Source organism: Panthera leo, chromosome C2 (genome assembly GCF_018350215.1).
Source record: "Panthera leo isolate Ple1 chromosome C2, P.leo_Ple1_pat1.1, whole genome shotgun sequence".
NCBI classification, from domain to species: Eukaryota; Metazoa; Chordata; class Mammalia; order Carnivora; family Felidae; genus Panthera; species Panthera leo.
This window is the reverse complement of record NC_056687.1, coordinates 149,160,427-149,181,061: the sequence shown is the minus strand read 5'-3', so window position 1 is coordinate 149,181,061 and position 20,635 is coordinate 149,160,427. Positions and strand designations below refer to the sequence as shown.

Below are 20,635 nucleotides of genomic sequence, written 5' to 3'. Positions count from 1 at the left end.
CAAAATAAGAATAAACACAATAAAAGAATGTTGCGCTTGACATAGGATGAGTTAATGTTCCAATAGTTATTATTTGGAACTCCCAACTCTTAATACAGTTGACCCTTGAACAATACGGGTTTGAACTGCATGGGTCTGCTTATATATGTTCACACACACACACACACACACACACACACAGTAGGGTACTATAATTGTAGTTTCTTCTCCTTATGATTTTAACATTTCCTTTTCTCTAGCTTACTTTTTGTATGTATATAACACATGTAACATATAAAATATGTGTTCATCGACTATTTATGCTCTAAGGCCTCAGGTCAATACTAGGCTATGAGTACTTAAGTTTGGGGGGAGTCAAAAGTTATACAAAGTTCTGACTGTGCCCCCAACCCCGGCATCATTCAAGGGTTGATTGTATATACAGGCTAAACTGACAATATTTCAAAGAACATGGTGTAGATGGATCCAATAAATAAGTTAAATTTACAATAAATGGTTTGTGTTTATTTTATATTACTAGAAATCTATCTGCACATAAAAATTAAGGCATTCTGGAGGCACCTGGGTGGCTCAGTCAATTAAGCGTCCAACTTCAGCTCAGGTCATGATCTCACGGTTTGTGACTTTGAGCCCAGTGTCAGGCTCTGTGCTGACAGCTCAGAGCCTGGAGCGGCTTCGGATTCTGTGTCTCCCTCTCTTTCTTCCCCTCCCTCCCTCATACTCTGTCTTTCTCTGTCTCTCAAAAATAAATATTTAAAAAAAAATTTTTTTTAATTAAGGCATTCTGGGGGCACCTGGGTGGCTCAGTCAGTTGAGTGTCTGACTTCAGCTCAGGTCATGATCTCATGGTTTGTGAGTTCAAGCCCGGCATTGGGCTCACTGCTGTCAGCTCAGAGCCCGCTTCGGATCCTCTGGCCCTCTCTTATTCTGCCCCACCCCTGCTTGCGCTTTCTCTCAAAAAATAAATAAATAACCATTAAAAAAAATTAAGGCATTCTACTCTTGATATGCAGTTATAATCAGCATTTTCCCTAAAAGTCACTGCTAGCAAGTGACTGGGGACGATCTCCTAGATTAAAGAGCTACCATTTCTGACGCTGGCCAAAGTTAAGGAAGGGTGACACTCTTTTCAAGGTTACCCCTAACTTTGTTTTACTTACAGTAAGCAACTAAACATGAAACATTCACAAAAACAGCTTATACCACAAACAAAATCAAATAAAAATCAGCAACAAATATATGATCTGATCACAATGCAGTAAAACTAGAAATTAATAACAAAGAGGCGATATTCACCTACCACAATGGCAAAGGTCAAACACATATATACACTAACGTGGTAAAGGTCTGGCAAAAGTAGACATTCTCTTACGCTGCTGGTGGAGCGAAAACTGGCCAGCCCAGATTGGGGGCAATCTGGCACAACTTTTCAAACTACAAAGGCTTAGCCCAGTACTTCCCAAGCCTGTCCGCACATTCACTTGTGGAGAATCAACAGTTACTGATGTCTGTGTCCAGCCCTACAGATTTTGATCCAGTTGCCCTGGGTATGGCCCAGGTGACACTAATGCACAGACAAGTTTCGGCACTGCTGGCTGTGGACGCTTCCATGAAGTAATTCCACTCTTCGTGATTTATCCTACATGTATATATCCACACGTGTGATGAACGGCCTATGTCATTAGTTGTAGCTTTTATAACACCAAAAGATTAAAAAAAACATAAACGTCACCAAAAGGGAATTTGTAAATAAATATGGAGTATTCATAAAATGCAATGCTTACGTATCTGCTAAAAACAAGTACAGATGGTATGTGACTTATATCCCAATAAAGCTGTTGTATTTATTTTCAAAAAGGAGTGCAGAATGGTGCATACAGCGTACAACCATCTATGTGAAAAACCACACACACACACACACACACACACACACACACACACAGAAGAGTGGCTTTCTCCTTGGGTGAAAATACACTTCTTTCTGTATACTCTTTCAAATACTTAAATTTGCAGTGTGTTATGTATTAACTCTAAAAAATAAATTTTAAAAATGAAAATGAAAATATGAAAGCAATCTGGTCATATCATCCTGCAAGCACACAGAAATTGTATACGGTAATATTCAAAGGGGCATGAGAGGGCATTTTGGAGCGATGGAAATATTCTATCTTGATGGAGGTGGTGACTGCACAATTTCACACGTTTCTCAAAATTCAGAAAAACTGTATACCTAAAATGAGTGAGATGTATCCCATGTAAATTGTCCCTCAGTAAACGTGTCTCAAAAAAATTTTTTTCTTAAGCTTATATGGCAACCTGGGCGCCTGGGTGGCTCAGTCGGTTAAGCGTCCCACTTCTGCTCAGGTCATGATCTCACGGTTCACAAGTTCGAGCCCCGCGTCGGACTCTGTGCTAACAGCTCAGAGCCTGGAACCTGCTTCCGGTTCTGTGTCTCCCTCTCTCTCTCTGCCCCTCCCCTGCTTATATTCGGTGTCTCTCTCTCTCTCTCTCTCTCTCTCAAAAATAAATAAACATTTTAAAAAATTAAAAAAGAAAAAGCTTATATGACAACCAAACCTCTAGAACAATGCCAGTAGCAATGCAAATCAGTACAACAAACTGGGAAACTGCTCAGCAGTTATCTACTCGACCTGGGCGAGCACAAGCTCTGTGAGTCAGTGTTTCCACTCCAGCACGGGTGCTCAGTGGAGACACGTGCGTGGATTCACCACGGAGCATGCAAAGGAAAACTCATTGGCCGCACTCTTCATGACAGCCAAAAAAATAATAATAATAATAAGGCAAGCTGTTCAAAGTCAAATGGATTAGCAGGCTCTGCTATATCTGTGCAAATGGAAAGCCAGGCAGGAGGTGATTCGGTCTGAGGAGTGTCATTGCCAAGACCCAACTGATGGCAAACAGAATGAGCAAAAAACCCACGAAAGCCCCTAACTATAAAGAGAGATACTCAACCTCACTCATGACTAATGGAAACTAAAATCACACTGAAATAATCTATCTCATCAGGCCGGACCAATTTCAAAGCTTAGCAACAAATTCTGAGGCAAAGCTACAGGGAAACAGGCATCCTCAAACACGTCCCCGGGAGATGCAAAATGGGAAAATCCCCACGGAGGAAAACGCGGCCGTGTTTTTTTAAAAAAAAAAGCTTTCAAATGGATTTATCCTTTGAAACCTAAATACCACTTAGGAATTTACCCCATAAGGTGTACAAGCATACGTACAAAATGATATATAGATTATTGTTTGCAGTATCGCAAGATTAGAACTCAAGTCCATCCATCAGACACTAATTAGATTTTATATCCATACAATGGAAGATTCTATAACTGTAAAACTTAACAGAGAAACTCTCTGTATATTGCTATAGAAACAAATATTGGGGATATACCATTAGGTGAAAAAAAGAAGGGGCAGAAGACCATACATCATATGCAACTTGTGTGTAAAAGAGAGAAATGAGAAAATACATATTCACATTAGCTTAAAATAAATAAAGGTAGTTACCCATCTGTGATAAAAGAGAGGTGAAGAAAAAGCAGAATGGACAGAGGAAGGAACAGGACTTCTCAGTATCTATCTCTGGATATATATATATTTTTTAAGTTTATTGATTTATTTTGAAAGAGAGAGAGAAAGAACACACGGGGGAGGGGCAGGTAGGTCAGACAGAATCCCAAGCAGGCCCCCCACTGCCAGCACAGAACCTAATGTGCCACCCAGGCACCCCTACACTTTTTTAAAACTCCAGTTAGGGAAATAAAAACAAACTCTGAAGTCTAATTACATATTACTTTTCCTTCCCGATCCTTTCCGTCAAGATGTGTGAGTAGACTTTGCCAACTGCACATAGATTGTTAAAGTCTGTGGGCGTGGGGCCTCCCTTTAAAGGGGTGGGGTGGGGAGAGGGCAGGCAGATGGCAATAGGCCTTTAATGCTTTCTCTTGACCTCTGGAGCCTCAGCCAAAATAGCCTGCCTCTTCAGAAGAAAGACAAACACACAATAAGTGAATCCAGAAAGAGACCTTACATAGAGCAAAAGCAGTATTTAAATGGGTGCTGGAGGGTCATAAGTGGTCTCAGTTAACAAAATTATTTGGATATCTTTGTATTCAAATTTATCTTGCCCATTCAAACTGTTACACTGTATATTTTATGGCTGTATGAGAATTCAAAGATTATTTTTCTTAAAGTTTTTTTTTAACATTTATTTATTTTTGAGAGAGAGAGAGAGAGAGACAGAGCATGAGTGGGGGAGGAACAGAGAGAGAGGGAGAAACAGAATCCGAAGCAGATTCCAGACTCTGAGCTGTCAGCACAGAGCCCAACATGGGGCTCGAACCCACGAACTGCGAGATCATGACCTGAGCCGAAGTCGGATGCTTAACCGACTGAGCCACCCAGGCGCCCCTATTTGTCTCATTTTAAAAATTATTTGCCTAGGTGGAAATCTTTGCATATATAGGAGTTTTTCTCTACAAGAGATACTTTGAAGGAGAACTGAAGGTTATGTACCTGTTACGATTTAAGTAAATAAGTATTAAGACGTTCAATGTTATCATTACACAATGTAAAATAATATCCCATTCTTATCCATTAGTTTGGCAAAGATATCACCAAGAGTATAAATAAGTACTAATGTAAAAACTCTCCCAATAATTTTGATACGTAAAAAAGCAAATTTTAGAAAAATACATACACAGTGATACTATCTATGATTTTCTTTAAATCAACAACCCGAAAGCAAAGCCATTTATTTCAGTATATGACTATTAGATCTAAACAGCCTCAAAAGATTCAGGACAGACATCACCAAAATAATACAAATTATTACCCCTGGCAGAGACCTGTGTATGGAAGTGTGGGAGGGAAATGAGGACACCTAGGGACGTATTGATTTTACTGTTGGACTTTGATACACACACAATACACACAATATACACAGATCTTATTTGTGCAATGAAAGCAAAGAAAAACATTTATAAAAATTAATCCACTGAAATCTGCTTGTAAACTTCAAAAAGAAAAGAATAAAATGTCTTCCAAATGTAGTCATTTTTAAAATAAAAAGATTGTATATGGGTCATCTACTGCACTAGGTTCTTCCTCTCAGTGTGAGGAAACTCAGAAGAATTGAATAGAGACTTGGCAAGAAGAGGAATTGCCTGGAAAGCATGCCACGTGAAAGAGTCAGCATTAAAAAAAGTAAATGCGGGGCGCCTGGGTGGCGCAGTCGGTTAAGCGTCCGACTTCAGCCAGGTCACGATCTCGCGGTCCGTGAGTTCGAGCCCCGCGTCAGGCTCTGGGCTGATGGCTCGGAGCCTGGAGCCTGTTTCCGATTCTGTGTCTCCCTCTCTCTCTGCCCCTCCCCCGTTCATGCTCTGTCTCTCTCTGTCCCAAAAATAAAAATAAAAAAACGTTGAAAAAAAAAAAAAAAAAGTAAATGCAATCTGCCCGAGCCAATCAAAACAGGCAATTAGGATACAGTATTAGCACCTGGTACCAAAGCTCCAGGAAAGAAATAACTGTCCAAATTGTTATTTAACTTTTAATACAGGTACACTCTTTACAATTAAATTTCTTCTGTAGGAAAAGAGAACAGTGCCTTTGGATTTACAATTGACAAGGATAAGTGCTCCCCAAATTTGTTTGCAACGTGGCACAGAGAGTACAGGGTGGTATTTATAGGTCACTCTCTGGAAATGAATGAGTTCGCTCACAGCAGAAGGAAGTGGGCCTGAAGTCTACACCAGCCTCAACACCGCAAATGACACAAAGACGCCTCGGCACCCCTGCGACTCAGTCGCGGCATACCTCTGTGCCTTGGCTCGCACGCTAGAAACGTTTCCGTTCAGCCTCTCACTCTGAATGGATGGTCTACAGTCTTTCCTGTTCACTAGGAGCACTGCTGGTGGCTCGTCACTATTCACTATCTTCTGTGGTGGAACAAGAGACCAGATGAAATCAAGGTGGTTGGGGCTGTGTGACTCAGTTCCTTGTTAAAGACCAACCGGCGACTATAGAAGTCAGTGCACCTGCAGACGGTGTCCAAACGCAAAGGTCCCCAGATGTCACCTAACAACCAAAACTAGCTTTCTTGATTGAAAGCAAGGAGGGCTTCCGCTTCACCCCTTCTATGTACCTGGGGGCTCTCCTGTGCAAGACTGAAAGCAGTTGCCACTATCCTAGCAACGAGTTTTGTAAAATTTGCACCACACGTAGTATCTTCAACAGAGGCACTATTAGGAAGTGCTTAAGAGGGGCGCCTGGGTGGCTCAGTCGGTTAAGCGTCCGACTTCAGCTCAGGTCACGATCTCGCAGTCCGTGAGTTCGAGCCCCGCGTCGGGCTCTGGGCTGATGGCTCAGAGCCTGGAGCCTGCTTCCGATTCTGTGTCTCCCTCTCTCTCTGCCCCTCCCCCGTTCATGCTCTGTCTCTCTCTGTCTCAAAAATAAACATTAAAAAAAAAAATTTTTTTTAAAAAAGAAGTGCTTAAAAGAAGTATGCCAACTAAGCAAAATGGTAGAGTCCAAAACTACAGATTTAATAAACTGCTCAGTATAATAGGAGGCACCAATCGACATTTTTAAAAGTATATGTTAGTTTCTTTCTCGTCAAAGAATTTATCATTTTAAAGCACTGTGAACTCCACAGTTGACTTTCCACAGAAAGTCCAATAAGGGGATAAAAACATGAGAACAGGACCCAAAACAGCATCAATGAGAGACACCACAACCATCAAACGTGAGAAATGACCGCTTCGGTTAACTCAAACGTTAGCCTTTCAGAATCTCATCATCTGTGACATTGTTAGAACACACAAAATCCATTTTAAATCTGGGGTTACAGTACCTGGTGAAGGTTGGGTTGTGTTCAGTCAGGGCAACGAGCAGTTTCAGAGCATAAGCTGGTACTGGGTCAGGCTCCGCGAGGATGTGCTCGTACCTGAGATGACAAAGTGATGAAAAAAATACTCAGTGGTTTTCCTCACTTAACCTCCCCTCTGGACAACGGAAGCAATAAACCATAAGGTGCCAACATCTGGGGAAAAAAGAAGCCAATGTGTGAGCTGAAGGACCGGCACAGGGCACTTAACTTCATGAACCTTCAAACAGCTTCACTTGCCAGTGGTGATGAGGGCACCCACCCGCCGCACAGAGGTCTGTTTTGGGGACGCTGCAATGAGACGACCCGTGTAAAAGGATCGGCGTGAGGCTACACACAGAGTAAGAGACTGATAAACATCAGGCACCTGTGGCAGGGACCCCAAGACCACCCTCAAGTGCAGAGATTTGCTCACGGTGGAGTCATGGTGGACATTCGTTCAGTAGAGCTTTGTGGCCAGGGCACGCAGATGAGTCATCAGGGAGAAGGACGCAGGAGGAGCCAGGAGGATTCTGTGCACAGGCTTCCTTATGCTATCTCCTTCAGTAAGAGGTCAGAGACAGCACAGTCTTTCCTCCGGCAATAAAAACGTGGCACACGCGTGTGGTCTTTCTGCCCATCAGAGACTCAAGTGACCCAGGTTTTTACTGGGCGCTGGACGCTTACGCAACCTCTAACAAGTATCAAAATCCATCCCAGGAGGAAAGCAGGCGTTCGGCATAAAGCATGCTGGCTGCACAATGGCCTGGCCACCCTGAACTCCCCCCATCAGTCAAATGGTGACTGGCAACACTCAGAGAGCCAAGTTCGAAGATGCCAGCCAGCCAAGGGCCGGCCTTTCTAAGGACAGCAGTCTCAGACCTGCCGTGTTAACTCGTTTCTGCACAGCACTTTTCTCATTACCACTTGAACATGTGAAATGTAAATGATTGCCAGAGAGAATAAAACTAAAAAGATAAATAAACAGCAGGCCTTTATTAAAAATTCCCACAACACGGCTCAGACTTTGCTCCCATGTTCTTTGTCAGGCACAGGCTGGTTAACATACTGTGTCCTCCCCTTTTCAGGCTCAGCTATTTGGTATACGGTACCATGTAGGTGCTCCATAAATAAGTGGCAGGTGAAGGGATGGACAGTTGGATAAATGGATGGACACATGGACAGATGAACAAACCAACCAATCAATTTTATGAGCCAACTCCCTGGAACAACCAATAACTAAAAGGGAGTTAAAACACCTCCCAAAACCCAAAATGTATATTTAAAAGTCCATGACATGAAGCGGATGCTTTTCATCTAGAGGATAAGGCCCCAGGCTCTTATCAGAGCCTATTTACTCTCATTTTGGAAATCATTATATAACAAGCTTAATTATGCAGTCTCTAATCCCACAGCCATTAAAATAGGAGCCAAGTAAAGGGAGGAGAGGGACTATTACAGAAAGAACTGGGACTTGAAGGCATAGGAAACACACAAAAAAGCTAATCCAAGAACTCCAAACAGAGAGAAGTCTGGGGAGCATTTAACGTAGAAGAAACAGCTGCTCGTACCTCGATGGGACCACAGGGCCCATTATACACCATCATGTTCAAAACGGGGGTAGTGAGTCAAGAAAATGTTAAATTGGGTAGAGTGCTCTGTTTAAGGAGACAGGAAGTATCACCTTTCAGAATTTTAGAAGTTTCTTATAAAATATTTTTAAATTCTAGTAATTAAAAGTTTTGCCCAGGTATGTCAAAGATAAAAATCTAAATATCAATCATTCATAAGAAAATCATAAATGTTAATAAATCAAAGAAAAGGGGCGCCTGGGTGGCTCAGTCAGTTAAGCATTCAACTTTGGCCCAGGTCATGATCTCACAGTTCATGGGTTCAAACCCCGTGTTGGGCTCTGTGCTGACAGCTCAGAGCCTGGAGCCTGCTTCGGATTCTGTGTCTCCCTCTCTCTCTGTCCCTCCCCCACTCATGCTCTCTCTACATCTCTCCAAAATGAATAAACGCTTAAAAAAATTTTTTTAATAAATCAAAGAAAACAACATGTCAAAAAAATACAGCACAACCGAGCGTAAGTACTTTTAGGATTGAAAATAATCAAATTTAGGAAAATGCTACATTTTATCATATGAAGAAAACAAACATCGCAGAAACACCTTTAGAGGTGTTAAAAAATGTATTCATAACATTTAACATCCAGTTTGAAAAAAAAAAAAAGGAACAACTCCACATATTAGAGAGAAATCATTATTCCTTTCTTGTAAAATAAAAAGCTCTTACATCCTAAGTTGGGGGTACCCAAGACAACCTTCCAGTTTAATGATTTACTAGAAAGACTCACAGAAGAGCTGTTACACTACCGATCACAGTTTGTTACGGTGAAAACCAGCAAAGATGAAAGATGCACAGGGCAGAGTCCAGGAGGGACCGGTTATGAGCCTCCAGTTGCCCTTTCCCAGCGGAGGTGTGTGGACAGTTTATCATCCCAGCAACAGTGTGGACAACAAGGATGAAAGACTACCAGCCAGGGAAGCTCACTAGAGCACCGGTGTCCAGGGTTTCATCAGGCGTCAGTCACACGGGCATGGAGTGTCTGCGTGGCTAACCTTAGTGCTTAGGGCTCCAGCCCCTCCAGGGGTCAACAAGCTGATTTGGTATTGCCCAAGGCCCCCACCCAGATTCACATCGTTAGCATAAAGGGTCTGGCATGGCTCAAGGCTTCATGTACACAGAGACTCTTTATCTGGCAGGATATTCTGAAGGCTCAGAAGTTATCTCCCAGCCCATCAAGGGCCAGTTTCTTTGTCATTAATGTGAAGGGCTTGAGCACCCCACACTTGTTAAGTTATTAGCTCTTTAGGGCACACATCCTGAAGAGGGGAACTGAGGCTTTACTGAGTTTAAAGTGATGTATGCAAGTCAGGTAAGAGGAGAATGCACTCGTCAGCTGCTTACCAGTATTTGGGAATTGTCAGCCAGAGAATTTCAAATGAAGGGGGGATGGGAGATTTCTGATGCGTCAGTCCAATTCTCACCCTGGACAACCGGCTCCCCTTGCCCTCATTCCCAGACTTAGCTGAATCACTGAGGAAAGGGCCATTAACCTAGGAGTTTTAAAACGCTTCCCACGTGATCTTCCGTACTTTTCTTGTGGAAAACACAACAGAAGATATGGACAATTGGTTAGAAATGTAATAGACAATCTCAATAAGACTGAGAAAATATAAAATATTTTAAAATGGAGTTAACAAGAATATACAGAATCTACATTTATAAAGAACACACGGATGAAGCTTGACTGCCTGAAATTCAAATGTCTTAGGTTGTTTGAGGTTATCTGACCTTGAAACAGGAGGGAAAGATGAAGCCTGTACTGGCCTGTGCATGAGAGTTTTCCCAAAGAATATTATGTTTCTCTCCCCTTGGAAAAGAAGGGTAAGATTCATAATAGATATGTTTGGAATACAAATACCGAATATATTGAATATACTTCCATTTCATCAAAGATAGGTTTATAATGGTCAGCAAGAACTAGCCAAGAGAATGCTGTGATTTATTAAGCTTGTCTTCCTAACGGAGATAAAGCAGCTGAGCTGATAGTAATTGGATCTCACACTCCTCTGAATGTGACTTGGCAGGGGGGAAAAAAACAGTGATAAGCCTAGACTTCTGAAAAGGCTTGGAAGGAAAGTGACCGGGGAAGAACTGGCCCATTCCAATGGGCACGGGCTGGAGAGGAGCACTCTGAATGCACTGAGCCTGGCCACAGACTGAGATCACTAGCAACATAAGCCTCCACACTCTTTTACTTCTAGAATCCTCCCTTATAAATAAGGGCTCTTTTCCAGGTCCCCAACAGCTAGGACCCAAGCAAGAAAAGCCATTCATACTAAATCCACATCTATCCCAAAGAAGAGAAAACCACTAAAAATCACCTATTCAGGAATCCAAGGGGTGGTCTCTTCCCTATCTGGTCAAGTGCCTGGTGAAACTGATGCCCAATTAAGTAAGCTGGCAGGAAGTAGAAACAGGCTATCAAAAGAACTCTGCATTATTGGGAGAAGTCACTCTGGGGAAGTGGCCAAAGAATTGGCCAAGTGGAAAGAGTAGAAATTCTGTTGAGGGTAAGGGGAGGTCCATATCTTAAAGAGGTCCACTCTGCCAATCTGGGGGGGGAAGAATTCCAGGATATCCAAGGAACTTCAGAGAGAAGTACAGTGAGGAAGATCCTGCTAAACGAAAAGCTGAATTACTTTACAAACCCATAATAATAATTTTTTAAGTTTATTTATTTTGAGAGAGAGCAAGCACATGAGTGGGGGAGGGGCAGAGAGAGAGGGAGACACAGAATCCAAAGCGGGCCCCATGCTATCAGCACAGAGCCTGATATGGGGCTCCATCCCACTAACTGTGAGATTATGACCTGAGCCCAAATCAACAGTCAGACACTTAAGCAACTGAGCCACCCAGGTGTCCCCAAAACCACGATGATTGTTAAGTATTGGGTGGGACCAAGAAAATACATACACACACACACAAATTAAAAGGAAAGAAAGGTGACACAATATTGGACAAGAAAGAGTGATCTTAGAAAGGAGTTAGAATGGTCAGGACATAGCTTATGAAAATATATTGTCAAGTAATTAAAATTTAAGTAAAAAAATTTAACTTCCATTAAAAGACTGAAATGAGTATTCACATAATCACAAAGCCCTCTGTAGCATGACAATAAGAAATGAATCAAAAAACTTTATAGCTTTAAAGTTTTTAAGTAATATTTCTCAATGGCAAAACCACCATAAACAAATCAAATGAAGGAAAAAGTTGCAGAATGTTGGTAGAAAACAGTAAATATTCTAATATATAAAGAGCTATTGCAAACCAATAAACATCCAAAAAAAAAAAAAAAAAAAACCGAACAAAATCTACCTAAGAAGAATGTAAATGGCCAAGAAGCATGGGACCAGCAGGGAGGGGTGGGGGGGGGGGGGATTGCCAACTTCACTAATATCTGAAGGAATTCAAGTAAGAGATAACAAGGGTACGATAAAATAGGTTCATAAATGGAAACTGGTCACATAAACTCTTCATCACCTCTGAAAAAAATCTGCCAACACATACCCAACAAATGCCCTTACAAGCATAGGTCAGTTTATGATTCCAACCCTAGAGATTCAACAAAGAGAAATAGTACACACCCAAAGATGTAGCCCTGAAAGTGGTTCTTTGTAGCAGTAGATATAATTGTGAAATACTGGGAAAATCCTAGATACTCAGCAACTGGAAATTATTTAAATGATTTATAGTACATTTAGAAATGTAGGTGTAGAGGGGCACCTGGGTGGCTTAGTCAATTAAGCGTTTGACTCTTGGTTTCAGCTCAGGTCATGATCTCATGGTTCAGGAGTTCGAGCCTCGTGTTGGGTTCTGTGCTGACAGCATTGGAGCCTGCTTGGGATTCTCTCTCTTCCTCTCTCTCTACCTCTCCCCCACTCTCTTTCTCAAATAATAATAATAATAATAATAATAATAATAATAATAATAAAGAAATGTAGGTGTAGATAAGTAAATTACAAGACAGTCAATAAAACAGGATTATATTAGAATAGATACAGACATCATAGTCTGGTGTGTGAGAACTGACAGAACAGACAGGTTCCCAGGAGTAAATTTCAACAAGTACTAAGCAAATCTCACTAGAATGGAGAGATCATATAGAGGCACGGGCAGGTATTAACATAAAATGGTTGCCAAAAGGCAAAACTCGAGAGCCTTGAATGGCTGGGTAAGCGGTGTTAATATTACTTTCTACAATGTAAAGGGTTTTTGAGCAAGGGAAAGATATGAGGAAAACAGTGTGTTAAAAGGCATATCTAACAGAAAGCAAGATGGATTCAACACTTAGGGCTTAGAGGAAAGAGAGGTGTAAGGTTACCTTAAGAGAAGGCTACCAAACAGCAAAGGCATGGAGGTGAAATCTGCCTTTCGAGCGGTTTGAAGACCTCCCCTCAGACCTCTGTGAGCAAAGAGTAGATAATCTACTCTTCGGCATTTTCTGTATAGTTTCATCCAAAATTTGACTAGGTGATATCCTGAGTCAATTTCAAAATTTTATGAACTAAGAGAGGGTATACACCAAATAAAGAGTGGATATCTTGAGAACTTTTCAGTCTTGTGATTTTTACGTGACCTAAATTCTACATGATATTCCATTGTCTTGCATGGATGCATAGATACTTAAGTCTATCAGAAGTTAAATGGATAAATAAGTGGATGGAGAAACAAATGGCATATATACACATATATTTATATATATATATGTATGTATGTATATATATATATATATATATATACACACATATATTTTTCTTTAAGTGAAAGAAAAACAGGTATGACCTCAAAGAAAATGTTACAATATAATTTCAGATAGTAAACCCTAATCTCGTCTGGATTTCTTCAATAAAATCAACAGCAAATTTTTATTACAAACACCTGAAAGGCAAAAAAAAAAAAAAAAAGAAAAAAAAGACTTCAATAAAGCAACAAACAAAATATTATCCAAAAACCTGGAGTATTAGAATTATCCCAAGTCAGAAGGATACAAGAATATTTGCCCTTACTTTAATTCCAAAATTATCCCAATTTAGATTCCTATAGGTTGTGTCCCGGGGGCAGAGGGCGGGCGGGAATCACTCTACAGAGCTAAATGCACTGATTAGGTACACACTCAAAACAGCAAAAGGCTTAGGTAAAAGGAACAAAGTAGAAATTTATGATGCTTCTATCTGCTGCAAAAACATCTGTGATTTAAACTTTATCTGCAAAATAAAATTAAGGAAAAGCTAAAATTGAAATACTCGACCTACTCTGATTCCCACCAGAAATGGCCAAGTTCATGTCTATTTTAACATAGAATACTTGTGGTTAAGGGAGACAAATACGCAATACAGAACCATCTGGATGTTCTTTAAGCAAACAACATATAAACCACGTAGTCAAACTCATGACTTTTACTGGATATTATTTCAAAGCCCGATAAACAGCTCTATGGTGTATTGCCACTAATGGAACCCACTTATAAATTCCAATTTCTAAAAGAAAATACAATTCTAATTTGTAAAGAATATAGTCCTTTCTGAGATTCTAAAAACAAAGCCTTAATAATTTATAAAGTCATTATGGCCCTGGTGATTGTACAAGTCACAAGAGAATTATAAAGAAGAAAGGCAGTACTCATTTTCCCCAGGAGAGAAATGCTGAATGCCATATTGTCATAAAAACACTCTAAGCACATTTATATCAGCATGATCTCTTTTCAAAACACACAAAGCTAAAAGAAAATACGAAAACTAAAGTACACGTTAGCAAAGTAGTTCCAGTCTAGCCAAGGCAAATTCCAGAGATTTTCGCCATGGCTTGCTGCCTTACGTAAAGCCTATCCTGACTATCCTACCTGAAACAACCCCTTCTTCATTCCCTTTACTATCCTTCTCTATCTTCTGACACTGTTTTATGTTTCATTTTTCTGTACAATGCTCACAATTAACTGGAGTGATCTTACGTATTTATTTGTTTACTTCTTTGTCTCATCCACCAGAATGTAATTGCACTGAGGGGCAGGGATTCAATCTTGCCCACCATAGCATTCTCCATGCCCAGCACATCGAAGTCACTCAATACATATTTATTGAATGAATTAACTAAGAAAGAAAGAGAGAGAAAAAAAGGAGGGAGGATGAAAGGAAAGGCTTTCACCCTTGTATGCACAATCACACAATATAGTACAAATGACATTATTTACCTCTGTATGAATATTAAAACTTCTTCTTCCCCAAGAAGAGCAATGGTGTCTTACCTGAGTTAAGGATCTAGCCCCATTTGTGGTTAAATGTTGAAGGAGAAATGCCCACACCTTATGCAACAAGTCTCAGACAAAAACCAGTCAGGAGAAGATTACTTTCAATACTATGAGTTCACTGGATATTAAGCTGGAGAGAGGTGCCGATTTTAATGGATAAAGTCATTCTGGACTTAAGTTCCATTAAATATTGCCTCTTCTGCATGACACTTTCAGATTAAACCTTGTCTTTCAGCTGAAGGAAATCACAGTAATTTTCCAAGTATATACAGTTATTTTTCTTCCCAGAAAAAAACTTTTTCTCATGAATCACACAGAAAACTCAAGTTACATCAGCAGCATTCCAGCTATCTTGAAGGAGGGGAAACTGAAGGAAGAAAGAAGAGGGGCAAGAAGTGAGGGCATAGACACCAAGTGTGGCAGGGCCAAGATTTGTCTCTAAGTATATTCTAATCACGAGACCCAGACTACCAAAGGCCAACATCACCTACCTTAGCACACAGAGTTTTCTCAAGGTGGTTGCAGAAGAGGAGCTCAGAGAGGTTGCACACATGAGGGAGGTTTGACAAGTGTTGCTGAGTTAAAGATGGAGAGACCCGGGGAAAAGAAATGTGGGCACCTAAGGGAAGGGAAGGACTTTGGTCCTACAACTGTGCACCAGGGTGAATAATGGTCCCAAACAATATGCCCAAGTCCTAACGCCCAGGACCTGTGAAATCGACCTTCTTTGGAAGGGGCTTATGGGGCGCCTGGGTGGCTGAGTCATTTAGGTGTCCAACTCTTCATTTCAGTTCAGATCATGATCTCGTAGTTCGTGGGTTCAAGCCCTGCATCAGGCTCTGTGCCGATGGCGCAGATCCTGCTTGGGATTCTTCCTGTCTCTCTGCCCCTCCCCTGCTTGCTCTGTCTCTCAAACCAAATACTAAAAAAAAAAAACCATAATGACAGGTGTCCTTATACGAGAAAAGCAGAGGCAAATTCAAGGCAGACACAGGGAAGAAGGCCATGAGAAGACAGGCAGAGACTGCAGTGGATGCTGCTATAAACCCAGGATTGCTGGCAGCCATCACGGGCCAGGAGAGAGGCATGGTTTCTCCCTCAGAGCCTCCAAAAGGAACCAATACTGCCAAGACTTTGACCGTGAACTTCTGACCTCCTAACCTGTCAAAGAAGAAATTTCTGGTGTTTTGAGCCAGTCAGCGTGTGGTATGAAACTAATGCAAACTGCAAGAAACCTAATTCTGCCAACGACCTCAACAAGCCGGTTTCTCCCCTAGTCTTCAGGCAAGGACACCCGCAGATGCCGGACTTCGGGGGCATGAGATCCGGAGCAGAGGACCCAGTCACACCATGTCAGACTTCCAACCTACAGGGCTGAGTAGATGCTGATTAAAGCCACTAAGTGTGTGGTGATTTGTTATGCATCAATACGAATCTAGTAGGATATCAGAGTTTAATATTCCTGTATCATCACGTTAGTTAATACTCATGATGAAAAGCTACATAAAAGTTTTGATGGTAAGCATCTTTTTCTTGTTCTTGATCTTAATGGAAATGCCCTTGAGTAGGATTTCAAAACTGTGATCAAAGGAGTTCTCGGGAGATGTTAACAGATAAGCCATCAGAAATAGTGTCTTAAGGTCATAAAACGTTGAGAAACACTGAGCTTTAGACAGTTAAATGGGTAAATTGTGCAATTCAAAAGCTAAGGGGTAGTAAACGCACAGAGCATTTCGGAAAGAACCTGTACTCTGTGGCAGGTTCGTGAATACTACACAGGCTCAGTGTTGAAGGAAGCGGGCTTCGGTATTTAAGTTATACTTATGTAAACACTTCTTTTGCAGAGCTTACAGACTTCTTTAGTTAAAAAATATTAATTTCCAAAATATTTGGCTCTGGCAGACTGTCCATGTTCCATAAAAGCTGTGCCTATCTCGGTCATCTCAACTACAGCAACATCTACAGTAAAACGTCCTCAATTGGTACCGGTGAATAGATAAGCTGATTAAGAGAAAAATATTCCCTCCCTGGCTCACATCATGCAACGATCACATGCAGATATCTGCTGGAAAGCAGCTGGCCTGTGTACTTCTCACTACTCTGCCTCTTCCATGCCTTTGCTTACCCTATTCTTGACCAGAAGACCTACTCCTCTTCCTATGCAATCCTATCTAGATTACGCCTTCTCTATGCAATCCTATCTAGATTTCAAAGTCTAAATGAAACACCATCTCGCCAGCCAGGGTATGATAACTGTCCAGAGAAAAGGCACCGAACAAATACAACTTAAGTTCAACTCTTCAGAAAGCAAAGCACATACGCTGTGAAGATGTAACAATTCTTTTCTCTTAATTCATTAATTTATATAGGAAAGCAATTCAGCCTTGTTATTTACGATAGATGAAGCGATGGGTGATTTTATCTGTTAACTTGACTGGGCCATGAGCACAGAGATACTTGGCCCAGCGTTATTCTGGGTCTGTCTGGATAAGATTAATATTTGAGTCAGTAAACTAAGTAAGCAGACTGCCCTGCCCAACATGGGTGGGCCTCATTCAATCCGTTCAAGGCCTGAGTAAAACAAAAATGCTGAGTGAAAGGGAATTCCTCTGTTCTACTGCCTTGAGCTGGGATACTGTTCTTTTGCTGCCTTTGGACTTGAAACATTATCTCTTCCTTTTTAAGTTTTTTTTTAATGTTCATTGATTTTTGAGAGAGGGAGAGACAGGGCACAGGTCAGGGAGGGGCAGAGAGACAGGGAGACACAGAATCCACAGCTGAGCTGTCAGCACAGAGCCTGACGTGGGCCTCGAACTCACAAACTGCAAGATCATGACCTGAGACAAAGTTGGGCACTTAACAGACTGAGTCACCCTGGAACCCTGAAACATCAGCTCTTCTTGAATCTTCAGCCTATCAGTTTCCAGACTGATACGTACCCCCAATCAGCTCTCCTCATTCTCAGGCCTTCAGACTCAAAACAGACTACACCATCAGCTGGGTCTGATGGGTCTCCAGCTTGCCGACTGCTGATCTCAGGATTTCTCAGCCTCCACAGTCATGTGAGCAAATTCCTTATTGTAACTCTCTATATATACACATGCCTCCTATTGGTTCTATTTCTCTGAGATAACCATAACTAATATTTAATAAGATATTTATTCTTACAACTGAGTTTTCATTTATATCACACAGTCGTTCTGATAAGCACCTGGAACACAGGAATCACATGGTATTTAACAAGATTAAATTATTGTCCTCCCTGAACATTTTGCTAAAGCTATGACAAAAGACACCCACTCTTTCCCTAGGATCACCGCCCAGGAGCCATTTAACCACCAAGTAGAAAGAGCCTCTATGAGAACAAAGTCACGTAACTGTAGGCAGAGCACAGAGACGGTGAGAAAGACACAAACACACAGGACTGTAGACATCACTCAAAGCCCCGAATCCAGCTAGAGTAGATGTCAGCACAAGCTCCTAATGTGAGCACACAATTATTTTCCAAATTAGTGTGAGTGTTACTATTTACAAATAAAACAGTCTTAATACGACACTTTTGAGTGAAAACTGGGAAGCCTACTGCCTATGTGCAAGAAAAGCCCAGCATCTTGACTTTAGCACGAGTATTATTTAAGACCAAAGACGGATTAAAACCTTAACAAAATTAAAAGTATCAACACTAAGGGGCGCCTGGGTGACTCAGTCGGTTAAGCATCTGACTCTTGATTTCGGTTCAGGTCATGATCTCACAGTTGGTGAGTTTGAGCCCCGTGTCGGGCTCTGTGCTGACAGCGCGGCACCTGCTTGGGAGACTCTGTCTCCCTCTCTCTCTGCCCCTTCCCCACTCATACTCTCTCTAAACAAATAAATAAATAAACATTTAAAATATATTAGAAGTATCGATGTTAATATGTGTATTTGCCAAACCAAAACAGATGTAGGTCACTCTTACAAACTCTAGAAACTTCACAATTCTTTTTTTAAAGTACAAGTGAGATACAATATTTTATTAGTTTCAGTCATACATCATGGAAATTCAATATTTTTACACACTACAAAATGATCCCTGTCTAGTTATCACCATCTGTCACCTCCCCAACTTCCTCAGGTAACCAACAGTTTATTTCCTATGCGTCTGTTTTTGTCTTCCTTGTTCATGTGTTTATGTTTTTTTGATTTCACATATTAAGTGAAACCAAATGTTGTCTTTCTCAAGTCTGCCTTGTTTCACTTAACGTAAAATCCTCTAGGACCCTTCATGCTGTCACAAATGGCAAGATTTAAGCCATATATTTGCCTACTCATGAAGAACACAAATTTTCTATTATTAGCATCTCTAAACTTCTAATTACCAAGAGTTATCATCAAAGCCCAAACTCCTTGCCAAGACTTCTAGGTTTCCAAAGTCAAAGTAAATAAACGTATTACTTGTATTTCACTTTTTAAGTTTTTACATAACATTTACTGAGGATTTACATATATTCCAGGGAGGCACAATCAGCAATATTTATTTCAATAGCCACTTCACAGGTCTGAAGTAGGTACTGTTATCACTATGACCGTATTATTACAATCTTCATTTTAAAGGTTACTAGGAGAGATAATACCGTACCTAACAGTCGTGCTGCTGTTGCCAAGGGCGTACTATGCCCCACACACCGTACTAAGTGTCTTACAAGAGGTATCCCATTTAATTCCCGCAAGTATCTTCTGAGTTAGGTACCATGGTCTCTATTCTACCGATGAGAAGACTGAGGCTGAGAGCGTGAATTGCAAAGCCAAGATCCACGTTTCACATCAGAATCAGTCCACAAGCCGTGAAAACATCCTACTCCATGTCCCAACCAACTCCCTATCATTATTATCCAAAGTGGATTTCAAATTGCTTAATAAAAACCTGAACTCGTCTACATTGCTTTTGTTCTTCAACTGCCATGTGGTTTCATTTGTATTTTTCTCTGCAACCCCTCATCTCTGGAAAACATAAAGATACGTGTTACGAGAAAGACGTATTATTTAATCCAGCTCAGATGAGTAAAACAAAAGCACAGGATTATAGAGTTAACACTTTTTATTTTATAAACTGTTCCAAAAGTGGACAGACTTCAAGATATGAAGAAATTTCATTTCAAATCTGCATGAGCGTTCACCAGCTATCACTAAACTGTGAAGTCCTGCTAAAGAAAACCCTGTCCCTATGGTGGGGGCACATATCAGGCCCTAAAAAATGCTTCTGTATAAACCGTTAGATAGCAGATATCCAAAGTAAATCACACTTTGCACAAATATATTTTTATACATAGGTGTACACCTAGGTATACATAGGTATACATAGGTATAAAAATATATTTATATTTTCTTGTCAGAAATATGCATGTAATTACATACAGATCAGAAGTGTAAAATGGCACTAAAAGCATGAATTAATCCCATGAGAGAGTATTCTAATCTCATATTTACCCATGGAAGTACAAACATACACACTCCGAGATAACATATGCAACCAAAAATACTTTCATTGATAGCTTCTTAATGAGAAAGCTCCACCGAACAAAGTTTTAAATTTTTTTTTCATATACATAACCACTTTTTTACTTTGGGTATCAAAAGTATTCTTTTTTAATTTCTCATTTTAAGGCTGATGTTTGATTTTGCTGTGTATGGGTTTGTCTTCTTTTGATTTTCTTTGTTTTTGTTTTGGTACGTGTATGCTGTGTTTCCTTAAATACAGAATGTGCTTTGGTTACACAAGTTCAGTATTGATACAATAGTTCCAGTCTTTCATGATGTTATTGATATTTATTGTAAACGGGCCTGTACCTTCTTAATAAACATTGGTTCTTGCAGAAAAGGACATTAAAAAAATTAAAATAAAA

General features: G+C 40.6%; 1 protein-coding gene across 16 annotated transcripts in view; it reads right to left on the bottom strand.

Annotated features, from left to right (window-relative positions):
* ULK4 (unc-51 like kinase 4) overlaps positions 1-20,635 on the bottom strand; it is a 570,273-nt gene that overhangs the window by 328,005 nt on the left and 221,633 nt on the right. For 15 of the 16 annotated variants that reach the window (XR_006206962.1, XR_006206963.1, XR_006206964.1 and 12 more), the window contains one exon: positions 6,872-6,964. The exons of the other annotated variant lie outside the window; for it this stretch is intronic. Coding sequence is in view for 12 of the 15 variants with exons in the window: in XM_042954274.1 (XP_042810208.1) it covers positions 6,872-6,964 (93 nt within the window). In the remaining 3 variants the exon portion in view is untranslated. The remainder of the gene's footprint in view (positions 1-6,871; positions 6,965-20,635) is intronic. 16 annotated transcript variants of the gene reach the window in all.